The sequence below is a fragment of the Staurois parvus genome, unplaced genomic scaffold (genome assembly GCF_062004578.1).
Source record: "Staurois parvus isolate SC_StPar_1 unplaced genomic scaffold, SC_StPar_1.0 ptg002193l, whole genome shotgun sequence".
Taxonomy (NCBI): Eukaryota; Metazoa; Chordata; class Amphibia; order Anura; family Ranidae; genus Staurois; species Staurois parvus.
Window position 1 is genome coordinate 174,001 of NW_028319989.1, and position 20,734 is coordinate 194,734.

Below are 20,734 nucleotides of genomic sequence, written 5' to 3' on the forward strand. Positions count from 1 at the left end.
TTGATGGCGCTACATAAGTACCTGTAATAAATATAGTGCATGCACTACTGCAGGTGCGACTTGCATAGATATCTGTTATTTGCAAGCTGCAGATGTCTTGGAAGTCGCACGTCAAGTTGGAATACCATCCGACTTTGAATCGCAGGGTTTCAAAGTCAGATCAGTGTGACTGGGGTGTAACTCTCTGAAATCTTGACATGGATGCTAATCTTTCCCTGCTCTATCCAGCCTTAGAAAAAAAAAACATTTTTGGCTTGCTATACACTTAAGTTTAACATTTGCTAGTAAATGGTTAATTTTAACTTTGGTAACAATGTTTCCAGGAATTCATACCATGCGGCTCACTTCCTCTACTCCTCCCTATAAAAGGCTCCCCCCTTCTCTGCAATTTATTCCACAACGCCCACCATATCTACGTCACAGAGACAGAGAGAGGAGCTGTGTTTGAGATACGCAGCAAGTAAGTCCGCTTCTCCTCCATTACCCACGAATTGTCTTCTGCACTGCACTGCACTGTCTTCTGCACTTCTTTTTTTTATCTAAAAAGCAATCGATTCTAAATCAGGAGCTACAAAACTGTGTTGTATTTGACTTTTTTGAAGAATCTGAAAACAGAACTATTTTGGGGAGATTTAGTAAAACTGGTGCACTCGAAATCTAGTGAAGCTGTGCATGGTAGCCAATCAGATTCTAGCCGCTCCAGATTTTAGTAAACAACCCCCTTGTGTTGCATCACAACATTCAGTCATGTTCAAACTTGTAATGGAAAATGAACTCTAATCTAATTGGTGGCTAAGGGGCAAAACTATTTTTTTTTTTTTTTTTATTTAAAATTTTAAACACTTACACTCCAGAGGATTTACCCTCCTTCCTGACCAGGCCACTTTTTGTGTTATGGCGCTGCATTAATTTAACTGACAATTGCGTGGTCATGCAACGCTGCACCCATATGAAATTTACGTCTCTTTTTTTCCCACAAATAGAACTATGTTTTGGTGGTATTTGATCGCCCGTGCGGTTTTTAAATGTTTTGCGCTATAGAGAAAAATGTAGACAATTATGAAAAAAAAAAAACATTATTTTTTACTTTTTGCTAGTGAAGTCTAGTAAAAAAAGTTTTTAAAAAAAAAAATCAAACTTTCGTCTTAAAATTTAGGCCAAAATGTATTCTTCTACATGTCTGTTAAAAAAAAAAAATCCCAATACATGTAAATTAATTGGTTTACGGGAAAGTTATAGCGTTTACAAATGGTGCTATATATCCTGGGATTTTTTTATTTTATTTTATTTTTACTAATAATGGTCACGATCAGTGACTTAGAGTGGGTCTGCGGTGGGCATTCTGACACTGGGGGGGAACTGATTTGGTTTTCCTGACATCCCCAGTGACACCACTACAGTGATCAGTGCTAATTAAAAACGACACTGTAATAATGGCACCGGGCAGGAAGGGGTTAACATGTGGGGCGATCAAAGAGTTAACTATGTGCCGTTTGTAACTGCGTGGCTGTGTTTGTGCTTCACTGTAAGCACACTGCTGTGGATGGCTGTGCTATGCAGTGTGCAGGAGCTGACAGGGGAGAGGGGAGACAGGGGAGAGAACTGTTTTGTTTACAAATCGTTCCCCCCCCCCCACATTGGAGATGCTCGGCAATCGCCAGGCGCCAGCACGTAATCAGCAGCTTGGACCCAGTGATTGACAGCCGAGGCCGTGAATGGCGGCGTGGGTAGTGAACACGTGTGGGTAGGGCATGCCCCCTACCCGGAAATTTAAAATCATGTATATATACAAACAGGATTGTGCACACCCGTGCCACCTTGTAGCAGTACTGCTATAGGGTGGACGGGAAGCAGTTAAGTGAGCAGCCCTGAGTTTTGAAATGTTGACGTCTGCCTTCCAGATATAGAAAGAAAAGCATTGGAACACTTAAAGTGTCTGTAAACCCTTACTTATACCCAGTGAAGTAACTGGCCTCAGGCGATACAGAGGTGAAACAAATCCTCCTACATAAGCTGCACCTGTTTATCTGCAGCAAATTGTCCTGCCCAGCCTTGTAAAACTCACATGAAAAGGAGTTTTCACAGATTTGCAAAGCAGGAGGTGGGGAGCTGCAGTTACACACTGTACATGAGCTCTGGGAACTTATTGGAGGGAAGGGACACATCCTTCACACAGGAACAGAGCTGAGGCTTTCAACCACAAACTGTGTGCTGGAGATCCCTCCTCTCACCTTTTTAGGTTTTGGTGTCAAGAAAACTTGTCATAAGTGACTCATGCTGTAAACAATATAGAAATAAAACACTATAGAAATATGCCACGCTCTAGAGTATGTCACGGACAGATCTAGGGGGTGCTGGGGTGGGCTGTGCTCCCCCACCCCCATGGACATTGTGCCTTACTCGTTAAGCTCCTCTACCCATCCCTGCACTCAGAGCTGGGACAAGGGAGGGCAGCTTGGCACAGTGAAGTCCAAACAGGAGTAATGACAGAGAGGAGAGAGCTGGGAGGCTCCTGCTTCCTGTTAGTGGTGCTCCATACAGAAGATGACACATGATTGCTCTTAGTTTGAACCGTACACAGTTTGATCACCTGCCCCCTATCCACATTTCTTGATGCAGTTAGATGAGCAGTTCTTGGAGGAGATAGGGGGCGAGTGATCAAACCGTCTACAGTCCAATCTAAGAGCAATCCTGTGTAATCTGCTGTATGGAGGAGCTCTCCACTGACGGGGGGGGGGGGGGGGGGGGGTGTAGCAATAATTTGTGCTTGAGATAAAAGGTTTGTGGAGGAGGGGAGATGGGGGGCTATTTGTGCTGGGAAGGTTAATTTAGGGAGGGGGGGTTGTGCTAGGAAGAAGAATGGGGGGGGGTATGTGCCAAGAGAGAGGATTTGTGCTGGAATGAGGGGATCTGTGTGGGGAGGGGGGATTTTTGCTGGGAAAGGTAATTTGGAGGATGTTTTGCTAGAAGGGGGGATTGGGGGGGGAGGATTTGTGCTAGGGGGGGATTTGGGGGGGGGGATTCATGCTAGGAAAAGGGATTGGGGGGAGAGGATATGTGCTGGGAGGGTGGATTTGGGTGCACAGCGGAGGAGCGGAGATCGCAGAGAAAACCAAGTCATTCAGCCTACCAGCATGTCTTTGGAGTGTGGGAGGAAACTGGAGTACCTGGAGGAAACCCACGCAAGCACAGGGAGAACATGCAAACTCCATGCAGGAGGTGCCATTGTCGGGAATCGAACCCATGACCCATTTACTGCAAGGCAGACGTGCTAACCACTAAGCCACTGTGCCGCCACAAGTTAAAACATTTTAGGGACACAAAAGCAAAGAAAAGTATTAGCAACAGCATATTAATATAAAGAGTAGATCGGCTACAGGAGGAGGATTAAAAACCCCCCAAATGAGCTCAATCAAGAAATATCTGCCCCCACAAGAAAAAAGTCCAGAGGGCCACTCCAGAGAGACATCAGGAAGCAAGGGAGCGACATGAGCGGAGAAGTAACAAAGAAGATCAAACTAGACTGTCGCTAGTATCATCAAATCCAGGTCAATCTTAAGAACTGATTAATATGGGAAGCGGGGGGGGGCTCAAGAGACATGAAGGAACAAGGTCTAACTCTGCACAAGGTCTAACTCTGCAAATACCTACAAAAGCAGATATGGCAGAGATGTTTGTTGTGAAATTAGAAGAATGAAATCACAATTCTACATAATGAACTGGGACAAATTTTCGGCTAGAGGATATGGAGGAAAGAGTGGGGACACAAGCACAAGTAATTATGAAGTTGGACTCGCAAATAGAGGATATGTATAAGGCGCAAAGGAAGATGGCATATAGAATGGAAGATCAAGAGAATAGGGACAGAAGAAATAACCTGAGGATTAGAGGTTTGCCAGAGGTAACAAATGGAGAAGATTTATTGGAGGAAATGATGAAAATACTTAACCCAATAATAGGAAGGTCACTGAGTGAACAACTGAAGATAGACAGTCCAGGGGATTAAGCGACTCCTGGGAACGGCTCCAGAAGACCCTAGAGATATAATTGTGCGTTTTCATCATTATGAAGCCAAAGCTAACATATGGAAGAAGTTATGTGGAATTCCAGAAATAAAAGAGCGAGGAGTTAGTTTGCAAATTTTTGCAGACATAGCACCAGAGATCTTAGCTAGAGCTTCCCAGCATGCTTGATCGGATGGAAAGACAGACAGTCAGCAAGGTTAAGGTTCCCAGAAGACTTAAAGCCCTGTTCTAAAAGACTGGACTTGCAGATAATAGACATTCCAGGTTGGTCCAGTGTTGCATGACCACGCTATTGTCATTCAAAGTGTAACAGAGCTGAAAGCCGAAAGTTGGCCTGGGCAGGAAGGGGGTATAAGTGCCCAGTAGGCAAGTGATTAAAGATCAATAAAGCAATGGGCCCTGATGATATTCATCCCAGAGTTCTAAGATAACTTCAAGGTATAGTTGTTGGACAATTAACTGATCTTTTTAACCAATCTCTAACAGGAGAAGTTCTCCATGACTGGCGGACAGCTTATATTGTACCTATCCACAAAAAGGGCAGCAAGGTAGAAGCTGGCAATTACAGGCCAGTAAGTTTAAAATCGGCTGTAGTCAAGTTAATAGAATCACTTCTGAAAACAAGGATCGTTGATCACTTAAAAACACACAACTTGCTGGATCCAAAGCAGCATGGCTTTACTGAGGGCAGATCACGTCAGACTAATCTGATTGGATTTTTTTACTATATTACCAATGATTTGGACCAGGGTGGTGCTGTGGACATGGCATATCTTGATTTCAACAAGGCATTTGATACAGTTACACATAATGGTCTAATACAAAAGTTGTACAAGCTAGGACTTGGGTGGTTCAGTGGATATGCAGCTAGCTACAGGATATATACCAGAGTGTGGTCGTAAATGGGGTTCACTCAGAACAGAGACCAGTCACTAGTGGTGTACCACAATGCCCTGTACTAGGTCCTGTTCTATTTAATGTATATGTAAGTGATATAATTAAAGGTTTGTTGGGTAAGGTATGTCTTTTTCCTGAAGACACAAAGGTGTGCAATAGGGTTGATATCCCTGGAGGTGTTTGTAACATGGAACATGATTTGGCAATGCTGGAAGATTGGTCAAAAAAGTGGAAATTGTAGTTCAATGTGAAAGATCTGGGGAATAAAACATATCAGGAGTGACGTCAGGATCTGTACAATCTGGAGAAAAGAAGGGACTAAAAGTAGTTGATGCTTGGAATCAACTTCCTGCAGAGGTAGTGAGCCAGTCAACAGTAGATATCTTCAAACATGCTTGGGACAAGCATAGATCTATACTCGGACAAAAAAAAAACCGCCCCCCCCCCCAAAAAAAAGGGGCAGACTCGATAGACCACTTGGTCTTTTTTCTGCCATCACTTTTCTGTTTCTATGTTCTACTGACACCATCCACTGCCTTACTGACAAAGGGTGGTGGGTTTGAAACCTTTTGTCTCTGGTGGACAGTTGGACTTCCCCACCCTAAAAAGACTAAAAATAACCTTCCTAACTGAATGTTTTTCAGACACCTACAATTGTGTAATACATTCCATGTGCAATTTCCCATTCCCCTCAGTTTAGAATCTGATCCAATTGAGCAGGTACTTACCTCCAGTATGACATGGAAGCCTCTATCATCCCTTAAAAAGTTTAAGATTTGGTCCACAAGGTTCGGATACAATTCCTCCTTCACATTGAGACACAGTTGAGTCTCTTTTTTTGTATCATTCTACCCAGCTCAAATGAACAGGCTTACATGAGTCTTGGTTTCTACCGCTCTTCAGAATTTGCCACAGAGTAATGCCTCCTAACTCATTTTATTACCCAGGATTTTTACCACCTACAAAAACTTACAACCCATCAGAAATCACAACAGGTGTTACAATACGTAGTAAGGTCAGTGGTCAAACGATGTTTTCTAAATATTGTGTGCCAAATGTGTTTGCAGTGCAGTTAATGTTTATCACCGTGTTCTGTGCAAGAACTGTTGGATCACGGCACTTCAAATAAATTGAACAGACTAAGCGTAGCCATACACATGAAAATTTATATCTTGCTCAGCAATGAATGAGCGCAACATACTAAACAGTGTGGATGGATGTATCTCCTGTCGTAGCTATTGTATTTAGACAGTGGCAGCAGCCATTGCTGTCTGAATACCCAAACAGTGACTGCATCTGATTAGAGATAAATCTAATAGGATGTAGATGCTGTTTGGCCAATAATTTTCCACCTGACTCCGTTGATTTTGAAGCGGACTTTTGTTCAGCTGGGTGGTGCTGACTGGGCCACCCATTGCTCACATTTTGGCTGATTTGGTAAGAGCTGTGTATGGCCAGCCTAAAAGTTTTAGCTAGACAAACAAATTCATAAATAGTTTGTACTAATGAACAGTACCTTCTTGCCATGTTTCTGACCATATGATAAAAGTTTCTCTCTATACAGTATTTTAATATTAAGTTGTTCAGTAGGATAACAATATGCCTATTGTAGAACCACACCTATTTTAAATGAATGCCCCACCCCTAATGAAAGTATTTTCTCTGCCTACGATGGCTTACTGGCCACACAGCCAAAAAGGTATCCCTATAAATTTTTGTTGAAATGTTGATAACTGTGCACATCCCTTACAAAAGACCATAAATGCAGATTATTATAAAATACAAATTTTAAAGGGACTTTCTTGGTGCCAAATATTAAAGTGGAGCTCCACCCAAAGGGGAAGTTCATCTTTAAGGCTTCGTCCCCTGCTCCCTATTAAAGATTGAGACCTTTGGGGAGCAGGGGGGTACCCCCGGAAGTTGCCCCCTCCCCATAGTCTTCTGGGACCATTCACAAAGCGCAGTGCTACTCGCACATGCACAGTGGGCCACAAGCTGTCACAGTGGGGTGCCAATACTGAAGATGCCAGTGCTGGGGACACAGGCTGGCCGGTTTGAGGACACCACGGGATTGGGGGACAGGTGAGTGCCTGTTTTTCTTTTAAAAAGTCAGCAGCTACAGTTTTTGTAACTGCTGACTTTTTTTTGCTTTTTTTTTTTTAACTTTGACTGGACCTTCGCTTTAATTACATGTTTTTCGTCATATTTTTATTGATAATTATAAAATCTTTACCATTTAAAATGTGCATAGTATCACTTCAAATTCAATAAAATATCACTGAGACAGTAGGGATCAGACACTTTTGCCTAGTCAACAATCCTGGTACATGTTAATTGCTTCATAGATTTACTTGCAATAATTGCTATATTAGGGTATAAACCCTTCATGCGGTTAGCACATGAGGTTCCTACATAGATGCAGTGTTCACTATACAGTGCAATACAGAAGAGACAGCTCCATTTTTTACTCATTTCACTGTTGGCTTCTTCAGAAAACGGAGACAATCTGTACTATATATAAATATTAATTTCACACATTTAAACCTATATACATATAATTCTTTACAACTCTAATCTTTATTAGATGCACCTCATCAAATTTTATTGAACCTGATGTAATACTATGTATATTTAAAATAGGTAAAGATTGTATATTTTATAAATAAAAAAGTGTGAAAATTTGGCACCAAGAAAGTCACATTGAAATTAAGATTGGTGTGCATTTTGAAGTGAATTTTTAGTATGTTTTATAGATTACTGATACAGTTCTTCTATAGTTATACCTTTAAAGCAGAGCTCTAGTCCTGTACAATTAAAGCCAAACAAAATTACAATTCATTACCAATGTACTTGCTGATTCCTACAGCTTTTTCTCTAGTACTCATCACAGTTCGCCCCTTTTCCTCTGTCAGATGCAAATCCTATGCATGCAAAGTGAGGAAATCTGCAACATAGACATCCCAAGAAGTTACTTCCCCAACATCCCATGTCATTCCACCAGTGTGAGGTTCATATTCTAGCATCCCTGCTATACTAAGGACATTTATCAGGCTGTGCATATATAGTTCATTCCGTTGTTACTAATTCTGCTGAATAGCAGTCAAGGAAGGTGTTACAGAAATATTGAACTGGCTAATTTACTAAATAATAAATTAAGCTTTTATATAGGTGACATATTTTAGGAGGCTATAGTTATGACTTAATGTTGTGCCTACAAAATAGGGATGCTGGCATCAATGTAGATTTCCAAAATACTCCAAGAATAATTTTAGAAAACTAATTTATTTTATAATCACACTTAACATGTTACACAGTCAAAGATTTATTTAATTGCTCATTTTATTTTGCTCTAGCACAGAATGGTGGCAATCAATACTGTGAAGATAGAGGACGGGACAGTCTCCTGTGAGACCCCCGAGGGAACAGTGAAAAATATCAACATTAACCAGAGGCCCTGCATGGAGAGCCGGCTGGATGCCATTAAGAATGTCAGAATAGTCAGGAAAGATGAACAATGCAACCAGCCAGCCAGAACGTCTGGAGTATATCTAGGAGGTGGGGTAAGAGTACTTCATTGAGCCTTTATTACTATATTATACTTCTGTTTTCATATGTTAAATTTTATTGTTACCAAAGCACATGTTAAAAGGAATTTTTTAAAAGGTTGGCAGACTCTGACAAGATATAATAATAGGGGATTTTAATTACGTGAATGGAGTAATGGCACTGCTGGAACAGTAAAAGTGCACAGCTTTATAAACCTATTACAAGACAATTTTATGGTACAGTTCATAGCGGCCTCAACTAGAAATGATCCTCTACTGGACCTGTTAATTTTAAACGTTGCCGTGTTTATTACTAATGTTCATATAAAAACCATCTGGGACCATAACATGACTATTTATTGTGAGCTGTAAACAAAAAACTTCCCTCCTGGTCGACTTGGACCAAGCGGGATTTATCCCTGATAGAGAGGCAAGGGACAACACTATCAAGGCCCTTAATCTCAACCAGTGGCTCCGTAGGTCTAACTCTCCGGGTTTTTTTCTTCTCCTTGGATGCAGAAAAGGCCTTTGACAGGATTGCCTGGGATTACTTGAATGCGTCTTTAGTAGCACTGGGTATGGGTGAGAAGATGCTTAACTTTATAATGGCCCTTTATTCTGCCCCTACTGCCCGGGTCTGGGTGAACGGCCATCTGTCAAACTTCTTTCATTGCCGGAACGGCACATGTCAGGGATGCCCCCTCTCCCCGCTCTTGTTTGTCCTATCCCTTGAGCCCCTGCTAAGGAAAATTCGTTTAAACCCCGACATTAAAGGAATCATGGTAGCAGACAAGGAATATAAGCTCGCAGCCTACGCGGATGATATTCTCTTGTTCCTGGCGGACCCTCACACCACTCTTTCCGAACCTACTGAAAGACTTTGCCTTTTTCAGATACTTGTCAAATTTTAAAATTAATTTTTCCAAATCTGCCACCCTTAATTTTACCTTGTCTGCTGAGCTAGTCTCTGCCTGTGAGGCCCAATTCCCATTTCACTGGGAAAGGGACTCCCTAACTTATCTCGGTATCCAGCTCACTAGCAACCTTGACAACCTTTGTGAAAAACTTTCTTCCTGCTCTTCGCTCTATGCAAGAAGACCTCAATAAATGGCACCATCCTTGTTTCTCGTGGTTTGGAAGGGCAGCGATCGTTAAAATGAATGTACTTCCCCGTCTCCTGTATCTCTTCCAAACATTACCAATTCACCTACCTCTTGCTTTCTTTGCTTCTTGCAAAAGACTGTGCTCGCTGTTCCTATGGAGCCACAAACATCCACGTATTGCCTACTCCCAATTAACCCTCCCTAAGCTCAGAGGGGGAATTGGATTTCCTGATCTTCACCGCTACTATTGGGCTTGTCATCTTTCCCGGATAGTCGATTGGCACGTCCACACTGCCTCTAAAGACTGGATATCTATAGAAAATGCTTGCTCACCCTTCCCCCTGGCATCAATCCCTTGGCTTTCACCGAAACACATGCCCCAGGCTCTTCTCACTCACCCTTTAGTGGGGCCTACTTTAAAATTTTCCGTTCAGCTTGTAGATCTGCATCCATCTCAGAAACACCCAACCCTCTGACCTCCATTCGCCTCAACCCTGACTTCCCCCCTGGAATGCATAAAGACTTTTTAAAGAAACACTGGCCACACAAACAGATCCTAGTGAAACATTTTCTCCACAAGGGCAAGGTGAAAACACTCAGAGAATTGCTTGAAAGCATGGATATTCGCGAATTCCCTTTCTGGGCATATTTTCAGATTAGACATTATTTGCTCTCTCATAAACCCCCCCATAACTGGTACCGCTCTCTTACCCCATTTGAATCTGTATGCACGAAGGCTGAACCGCAAAAACATCTGATGTCGGAGATCTATCCACTCCTAGTGGAGAGTCGGTCTTCTAACTCCCTTCCCTCATGTCGGGCCTGGAAGAGAGATCTTAAAGTGGACCTCTCGGACTCAGACTGGGACCTGATATTCCAATACTCTCATAAATGTTCCCTCAATGTCTCGACACAAGAAAACAGCTACAAAATAGCCTCTAGATGGTACCGAACTCCCTCGAGAATTCATAGTTTTAACCCCACCTTTCCCAACAGCTGCTGGAGATGCGGGACCTCTGACGGGTCCTTTCTTCACATATGGTGGTCTTGCCCGATTCTTTAACCATTTTTGGCAGGAGGTCCATAGGTTAGTAGTGTCTATAACTACCTTACTCTTAGCTTTCTCTCTGGCTCAATTCCTCCTCCATCATTCTTCCCTTCCCAGGGCTCAGTACTTTAAATCATTAGCCATGCACATGGTCAACGCAGCCAGACTCTGTATTCCGGTTCTGGGTGGCTCCACACGCTCTCCCTCTATACATGATTGGATCACCCGAGTGGTAAAACGGCGCACATGAAAGAACTGGTTGCGACTGCACTCGACACTCCTACAAAATTCTTCCATATATGGGTCTGCTGGACCCACTTTCGGACTACCCCAGAGTATCGATCCCTCATGGACCAATCTGTCTGAACCTGACTTTGACTTTCTGATGGTGTTATTCAGTTGCATTTGACCTGATGGGTGTCATCATATTCCTTCCTGCGTTCCACCCACATTCTCTTGACGCAGATGATAGCTTAGATTCCTCCCGCTACTGTTGATATTGCGGATTACATATTTTTGGCGGTCATCCCCTCCCTTACTTTACCTTCCCCATGTGCTTCCCTTAACCCCCCCCCCCCCTTTTTTTTTTTTTTTTTTTTTTTTTTTTTTTAATTTTTCCTTCTTTCTTGCCTTCTCTTTTTTTTTTCTCTCGTATGCTCACACACGTTTCGGACACTCCCTCTAGTAGAATACTGTGTACGCTGTCGGCATCATCTCCCTTACTTCATTAGCGGTCCTCACGACAATTTACTCCTACATTTGCGTTTGGACAACTCCATCATCACAATCTATAGTATTGACTCTTACCTAGGTATCGTATTTACTATTCTCCCCTCTACAGATTCTTACCTCAAGACACTATGGTAGGAGGCCAGATGTCTCCATATTTCTAGCACTGGATCAGCATACCTGAATATTACAGGCACAACCCTGTCGTGGCCTAGTTCATCCACACTGATTGATCTTGCGTTGGACCTCATTTGCCTCTGCGTGATATATGCTTTGTTACATATCCTATGTACACTTCATCTGTACATTTTTGTGTGTTAATTTGTATCTTGTTTTCAATAAACTTTGTTCTTTTTGGAAAAAGACCTCATTAAAACACTTCCAGCCCACCTACATTCAGAACGTATAAATGCGATTCCTGATCATCCAGAAATCGGGGACTTCTACATGCTACCCAAAATCCACAAGCCAGGAAATCCAGGCAGACCAATCTTAACAGGTATGAATACACTCACTGAAGAAATCTCAGGCTTTGTAGAAGAAATTTTAAAACCGTTAGTCAAGAATACTGCTAGTTTCCTGCAAGATACAACTGACTTTCTGAACAAGATCAACAACATACAGCAATTATCATCTAATACACTTCTAGTGACTATGGATGTAGTATCCCTGTATAGTAGTATCCCTCACAAGGATGGATTAGCTGCATGTCACAGATCCTTATCATCCTCACCAAACCACAAATACACTGCTGAGGATGTTACACAGCTCATTGAATTCATACTTACACACAACTACTTTACTTTCAATAAAAACATCTATCTTCAATGTATGGGTACTGCGATGGGAAGTAAAATGGCACCCCAATATGCCAATTTATTTATGGCTGACCTGGAGGAAACATTGCTGAACAGCATGAAACAAAAACCATACAAATACTATCGCTATATTGATGATATTTTCATCATATGGACAGAAGGTGAAGAATACCTAAAGCAATTTTACTCATTGATTAACACTTTTCATCCATCAATCAAACTAAAAATGGAATACTCAAACACACACGTCAACTTCCTAGACACCACAGTATACATCAGGGATGATACGCCTCACACCTCATTATACAGGAAACCCACTGACAGATGCAACTACCTCCACAGTTCTAGCTTCCACCCCCAACACATGAAACGTGCCATCATACACAGTCAAGCCATTAGATACCACCGAATATGTTCTGACCCAAGAGACAGAGATACACATCTTAGGATACTAGCAGACTCCTTCCATAGGATAGTTTTATCCTTGTAACCTATCAACACCAGCATAAACACAGCCTTGAGAACCTGAAGGGAAAATTTACTTCAGTACAAAGAGAAAAAAACAAACAACCATGTACCTTTAGTAACCAGATACAACCCAGCACTAGAAGGAATAAGAAAAATAATCAAAGATTTACAACCCATCATAACAGAGGATGGAACTCTGAAAGAAATATTCCAGCAACCACCAATACTGGCTTTCAGACAACCCCCCAACCTCAGAAATAAACTAATCAGTAGGAAACTTCCTTCTGATTATGAGGTCACAAATAATGGAAGCACACCCTGCAATAAAAAACTATGCAAACTGTGCAAATTAAATCAATCCATCAAAAAGTGTCACACACTCAAAAGGGATCTTCAATATCTCCGGTTCATACAGCTGCACCTCCAGTAATGTTGTGTATGTTATCCAGTACAGAATGTAACAAAGGATCCTATGTTGGCGAAACAGGACAGAAGTTGCAAACAAGGATGAATTTGCACAGACATATCATTAAGGAACATAAAGAAGATGACTTCTGCACACCTGTGGGACACCATTTCGCACAACCAGACCACACTTTGGGAGACCTCAATGTTTTAGTTCTGAAAGGAAATTTCAAATCCATTCAGGAAAGAGAAACTTTTGAACTAAGAATGATAATTCTATTTGACACAAGAGACAAGGGCCTTAATTTGGACATGGGATTCCTCAATCATTATCTGACATTGTTATGACTCTCTCTGTGATTATTGTTCTCCACCCCCCCCCCCCCCCCCCACCCCCACCCCCCAGTCTTTGCTTTTGCTTTGCTGTATCTTATCTTTAGTTTAACCCTAGGCTTGTGTCTCTTTCTGCTTTTTTTTTTTTTTTTTTTCTTCTTTCATCTCCAACTTCTAACATTCTGCTAAAACATTGTAATAGTGTTGCTCGGACCTTGAAGAAGGGGACATACCCCGAAAGCTTGTCCTCAAAATTGTATGTTAGTGCAAATAAAAAAAGTATCACGGACAGTACTCAATTGTTTCTAGAACACAGAATAAAAATGGGAATGTTTCAAATTGATTGTGTGTAAAACACACTGCAAAATACTGTATATTCCCATGAGTAATAAGGTTAAAAGGCTAAAAATAAAAATCTGGCTCACATCCAAAGCTTTATATAATAAGAAAAGAGCTTTTAAAAAAAAATATAAAAATAAAGGAACACTATCATCATTTAAAATTTACAAAGAATATAACAGAATATGTAAAAAAAGGAAATCAAGGGCGCAAAAATTCAAAACAAATGACAGGTTGCAAAAGAGTAGGAAAAACCTCCCCAAAATTCTTCAAATATATTAATAGTAAAGATCAGGTTTGAGCATGTAAGCCCTTTACTAGATAATTTAAAGTTGATGATTAGGAACACAGAGAAGCAAAATGTATTAAAAAACTTTTTCAGTTTTGTGTATACAAATAAAAATGGGGGAACTCAGGGCAATAAAAGGGAGCATAGCCCCAAATGATCCACAATGGCTCTTGATATGATCCAAAAAAATTTGAGTTGAGCTTCATTATTTCATAGCCATTTTTTATAATTCGAAGAGACTCTTTAATGACTGGCATGGTATTGGTGCCTATATGTAAATAGGAATTAAAGTCTTTACCAACTTTAACTCCTATAGTTGTCAAGATTCTGGAGAGTTTAAGAAAAGACCACATGGAATTTTTGCTATAAAACATTTTAGGCAATGAACAGCATGGATTCATGAAAGACTGAAGTTGTCAAACAAATCTGATTTCTTTTTAGAGAGAAAAGCAAAAACTTAGCACTGGCTGTGGAGGTAGTATACTTGAATTTTGCAAAAGCGTTTGACACAGTTCCTCACAAACGGCTAACATGTAAGTTTAAAGTCTACAGGCTTACAAAATTCAGTCTGTAAATGTATAGAAAACTGGCTAAAAGATCATATTCAGATATTAGTGATATTCATGCTCTGAATAATCTAAGGTTATTAGTGGTGTACCCTAAGGTTCAGTGTTGGAATCCTTAATTTTTTTAAATATTTTTAAAATGATATAGAGTCTGGGATTGAAAAGTACTATTTTAGTCTTTGCAGATGACACCAAGCTGTGCAGTGGAATAACGCCCTTACAAGATTTCTCCAATTTACAAGCCGACCTCAATGCACTGTTTAATTGGGCAACTATGTGACAAATGAGGTTTAAATGTTGATAAATGTAAAGTTGTGCACTTGGGGGCTAAAGGCATGCATGCTTTACATATTCTATGAGGAGAACAGCTGGTGGAGTCAATGGTGGAGAAGGATCTGGGTGTTCTGGTAGGTCATAGACTCCAAGAGAGAAACATTTTCCCCTGTACAAATCATTAGTAACACCTCATCTAGAATACGCAGTTCATTTTTGGGGACCTGTTTACAAACAGGATGTCGGAGAACTGGAGAAAGTGCAGAGGACAATCAAACTAATAAGAGGAATGGAGGAACTCGGCTATGAGTAAAGATTAGCTGAACTGAATTTATTTTCTCTTGAGAAGAGGAGATTAAGGGGAGATATGACCAACACCATAGAGTGAACTTGGTGCAGTTATTCACTTTCAGAGACGGGCAACAAAAAGGTAATAAAAAGGGGCTGGAAGATTGCAATTATGAGGAATGATCAACAAATTTTGAAATTATTCTCCCTGAAGAAAGACGCTTAAAGTGTTACTAAAGTCTGAATTTTTCTTTAATTAAAATAACAAACATGTTATATTCACCTGCTCTGTGCAGTGGTATTGCACAGAGTGGCCTGGATTGTCCTCTTCTCGAGTCCCCTACCGGTGATTTCAGCTCCTCCTTTTCTTTGTGTCCCCATAGCAAGAAGTTTGCTAAGGGAACACACGCTGCATACACGCTCCCAAGCTGTGTGTCTATGGAGCTGCACTCCAAAGACATACACAGCGGAACTTAGCCCCGCCCACCCACTTCCTCTTCACTACATTTGATTGACAGCAGCAAGAGCCAATGGCTCCTGCTGCTGTTCGAGTCCCTGTGTTATGAGGAAGAGAGGGGAGAAGAGATGCAGCTGTGCGCAGCTCTGATGTCTTCTCCCCTCTCTTCCCCCTCACACAAAGAAGGGGGAGCACAGACAAATGGAAAATGTTTACCTTTAATACAAGCAATGCATGAAGGTAAAAAACGTTTTTAGGTTTAGTATTACTTTAATTGGGGATATGATTGTAATATACAAATCTTTGAATGGTGACTAGCATTGGGAGGAAACAAATTTAACCTAAACTCTCTAAAGAAGATATGCAGCACAATGAAGCTGGATGAGAAGTAATGATGTGGATCTCCCTTCCACCATTGGAGGTGTCATCGAGGAGAGTAGATGAATTAAAAAAAACTTTTGGATGTTTTTCTTAGTGAACACAATGTACAGGGATATGGGAAATGGCAGTGACAAACACACACATGTTGCACTAGATGGTCTAGTGTCTTTATTCAACCTTACCAACTAAAGCCCCCACTATGTAACTAAACTGGTGTCAATGGGGAGTAGAGATACATTTAAAAAAACTTTGATATGTTACCTACTGAACACCATGTTAAGGGAGGGCTGGGTTTTCATACCTGCGCTATGTTCACACATGTGCAGGAATCCCATAGGTGTGCAGGACTCTGCTGGGACCCAGAGCCCTGTGGCACATCTGTGCGTGCCAAATCAAACTGAATAAACAAATCTATTACATTGTGAGATTTGGGGTTCTGGTTCCTGGGGTTCTGGATTAACTGCCAGCCATATATTTTGTAAAAACAGTTTTTTTCCTACAAAAAGGTGCAAACAAAAACAGTTTGTCTTCAACATCAAACAAAACAATCTATACACTCTGGCTCGCCACCAGGGTACTATTGTCCCACAACAGGGTTTTGGAGTTCCCACCTCCCTCCCCTCCCTCGAGGTCCACAGTAGCTCAGCAATGTTTCAGCATAGCAAGCAGTCCACGGCACACTATGTTCGGCTCCACTCAACACCTCTTCAACACTTGCTCGCTACTTCCTCTCTCTTTTCAGAGCACTTCCGCAGGTGGGCCAATCAAAGCGGCCTTTCTTTTCCCTCTTAAAGGGACCACAACCCAAAAAATGGTGACACATATTTACCATCCCCCATCCCTGGCATTCTGTTATATAGCCCGCTGTTGGCTAATGCTGGATCACAGGAGAGTATAGGTAAGTGCACCCAGGTGATTGAGAAGTATGGCCAAAAAAGCCTTGGCCATACTTCTTTTAGCCTTTGTTCACATACTGTATATGTGGTGCGTGAAACCCAGTGAACCCTGTGCGTTTCCTGTACCGCGTTGAAATCGCAATGCGTTCATGCAGTCTGTTGGGGATGTCAATGTTACCCCAAAACAGGCTGCAAAACAGTGCAATTGCATAGAAGTGCGAGCACCCACAATCCAATTCCAGTGCTGCAAAAAAAAAAAAATGCCTGCACTTATTTCATGAAAGAAATGAATGGGCTCAAATTGCACTGCAAGCAATCGCATGTGAATGCTGTCCAATCCTATATGAATCACGCGCGGTGTCCTACACCACACAAGTGTGAACCCAGGCTTAAGGATTTACATTTTTGAACAGGAGCAACCTATGAAGTAATCTAATTCCTAATAATATTGATAGAATTGTATTGACTGCAATTTTCTATTTTAAAAATCAAACCATTTTGTTTTGTCACTTTGCTGTAGGTCTCTCTTATGAGCTTGGGTGTCTTCAGTCTCATGCTGCATATTATTTTTATTGCGATTCCTGTAGACCTTAATATCAGCTATGCTGGGATACACTTCTGGGTAGGATTTCCGGTAAGTATCTAATGGATATTTTGGGTCTAGAATAATTTTAACCTTCATGAACATTATTGTGAACTTTTGATAGGTATCCAAGTCTCAGTTCTGAAAAAAAATTCCAGGAACTGGACTTTTTGAGAACTGCTGTAATAAAAAGTACATTATAAGCCAGCCTTGGAATTCTCTGGCCACCTGGTAGTGTAATCTAACAGTCATGTTGAATAGCACTAAAGGGGTATGTGACAAATCTGTGGGGGATGCCACTTCAAAGGACTCAATGAAGGTGAGGGGGAAGGAAGGCAGCTGGGACTCTCCCTCCTTTATAAACAGCTGGTGATCTAAACTGACCAGTGTCTTTGAGCGCCACCCATTATCTGAAAGTGGCACGGTCTGAAGATACAGTATGTGGAAGGGTGAGACTTTACCTGGGTGGGTGAGTCTAGGGGTGGTCTTTGCAATAGTATATAACACTTTCTCTTCTCCGGATCTTTTGATCACTGAGCACAATGGGAATGGAAAGTGCTCTGTGTTATAGTATCACCATTGTTCTTTGTTCCTTCTTTTTCTGTAACTTTCTTTCCTGTAGTTGTCTCTATGTATAGGTACTATTCTGTATTTACATTGTGATATCAATTCAAGTTTTTACCAGCTACTTTATACTTTGTTATATTTTATTAATAGCCAGCTTCTTTTCCATGTAAATAAATTAGATCTTTATTTTTAGCACAGTTGTGATCGTTTGGCATTAACTTGGTAATAGTCGCATCAGGATTGGCTAGATTCTTATATAGGCGAAAGATTGTAATCACCTATTATATTTATCAGCAAGGGAATAAGTGAGGTGGCTTGATCGCCAAAACAAGTATAATGTGAAAAATACTGTAGAGAGAATAAGAATCCAATACTAGGGAGAAAAATATCATGCATGTATTAATAACCTAAAGGATGTACACTATGTTGCCAAAAGTATTGGTCGGCCTGTCTTTACACGCACATGAAATTTAATATGTAAAAAAGTGCAGCGCTATAGTACTAAGATAAAACAATAAAGTGCATCACATGAAAAATGTATCAATATATATATGTTAAAGCGGAACAGTAAAGTGCAACGTTTACAAGTGCAAAAAAAATCAGCTAAATTATATGATATAACACAACTCATTAATGCGTTAAAAACTGAATAGGCAATATGGAACAGCAAAGTGCATCATATGAAAGTGCAAATGTAAAACGAAGTTCAGCGCTCAAAACATTCAATAAATCAATAAATTAGGCGGAACAGACAAGTGTGACAGAAATGTATATATGATTTACGTAAGTATAAATACAGCAATGATAAAAAGTCTGAATAATTGTGACAATTTGTGCACTAAAAGTGCTAAAAATCAATAGCGATGTTCGTATTTGTATATATTAAATTACAATTTAATCCAACAAGTTTGTTCGCATGGTGTCCTAATGTTGGTAAACTGCAATGCTTTCAACGTGCAGGATGTGAGAGTGCAAACAATCACAAAAAGGAATCCTCCACTTTGGACGGATATACACTCATCAGCAGATATATGGTATCAGGCATATATATGATATGCCACATCTGAAGTTGAAGCGGCAGCCAGGGGGTTAATCAAACTGCTCCATCATGGAAGGGCCCTTCCATGTGATCCTCATTCCAGAGAACAGGCTGGGGTTAGGATGGCCTAAAGGTGAGCTGGACAAGCTAATTTCCATAGGACCAAGGTCCCTTCTTCCAACTAAGCCCGGATGGGTGTGTTTTACTATGGGGCTGTGTCTGTGTGTTTTCACTGTAAGCACACTGCTTTGCATGGCTGTGCACAGCCATTCGAAGCAGTGTGCACGAGTTGACAGGGAGGAGAACTGTTTTGTTTACTAACAGTTTTCTTCCCTGTCGGAGATCCTTGGCAATCACCGGGTGCCGGCGACTGCCGGGACCTGGTGATTGACAGCTGTGGCCGTGAATTGAGGTGCGGGTAGGGCTCACATGCGCCCCCTACCTGGAAATGCAAAATTACGTATATATACACGTGATTTTGCGCACCCGTGCCACCCTGTAGCAGTATATCTGCTATAGGGCGGACAGGAAGCGGTTAATGTCGGCATTGTTTACATTCTGCTGTCAGAGGGGAATTCCACTACAGCAGATGAGTCATGGCTGTTAAGGCCATCCCACTCCTTAACAACCAGTTATTCTTCACAATGATTTGGAATGGATTCAATATTTTCAAGTCGAATTTTATTCAAATCCATTGGAAAAACTTTGAATCTGGTCAAAAACTAATAAATAAAACACATTTTGTTACAAATGCAATAAAAATAAAATTAGTAATTTTAAAGGGTGCCTTAACTGAAAAAAAGTTGAGAAACACTGGTATATATAAACACACACACACGTACAATTTAAAACACTAACTTTTTTTTAATTGTTTGTCTCCTAACAGTTTTTTGTTGCTGGAGTAATGCATGTTGTGGCTTACAAATATCCTGATGCATTATTGGTAAGTTTACTCATTAAGTTTGCCCAAGTTAAAAAAAAACAAAAACAAAAAACATCTATTGTGTACACAACATACTGTATCAATATGTCCTTCAGACAAGGAGGTCTATGCAATTCAAAGCGGATCCATAACCTACTCTTGATAGATGGTCTGGTCTTCCCCTTCCTTATCACAATGCCTTTCCAAATCACACTCGGTGCCAGTGACCTAACTGTCTACCTCCCCTGGGAAGGCAGAGGTAGCAGTAAAATTAGAGGTAGGGGTGCATGTATAGAACTTTAAGGTTTCATGTACACTAGGCAGCTGAAAAAATACCAGAACATCTGGCAGAAAAAGCATCATAAAAAATGCTCATAATGGCTCATATTGCATTAAGAATTTATAAACGTTTACAAGAATTTGCTTTTCTAAGCTTTTTTTTTTTCCAGCACATTCCCCTCTTTTCAGTACCTTCATCAGCACTGGCATTTACCGGCCAATGAGGCCTTTCAGTATTCTCAAATAAACCATCACGTCCACAGCCTGATGGAATTTTCTCATATGTTGTAATTTATGCTAACTACCATTTGCATATGTTTTACATTACAATGCTTTGGTACATTTCCTGAAAGGTAGCACCACTGTACATATGACTAGTGTAGAAGAGATGCTAGTTAAGACCATAGCTACGGAACCATCCCCTACACAACTCTCTCTCGATATCCTCCCTCCGCCCAACTCTCAATATACCAATAAAGGAGAC

The 20,734-nt window shown here is 40.9% G+C and overlaps 1 protein-coding gene across 2 annotated transcripts in view; it reads left to right on the forward strand.

Annotated features, from left to right (window-relative positions):
• The first annotated feature begins 390 nt into the window (after positions 1 to 390).
• The window catches only part of LOC149431635 (uncharacterized), a 29,365-nt gene continuing 9,021 nt past the window's right edge, over positions 391 to 20,734 (forward strand). Inside the window, exons 1-4 of one of the 2 annotated variants that reach the window (XM_089665447.1) lie at positions 391 to 460; positions 8,276 to 8,482; positions 17,381 to 17,494; positions 19,936 to 19,992. In XM_089665447.1, coding sequence (XP_089521573.1) covers positions 8,282 to 8,482; positions 17,381 to 17,494; positions 19,936 to 19,992 — 372 coding nt within the window. In that variant the 5' untranslated portion in view covers positions 391 to 460; positions 8,276 to 8,281. The remainder of the gene's footprint in view (positions 461 to 8,275; positions 8,483 to 17,380; positions 17,495 to 19,935; positions 19,993 to 20,734) is intronic. The other variant, XM_089665448.1, reaches the window with a different exon arrangement.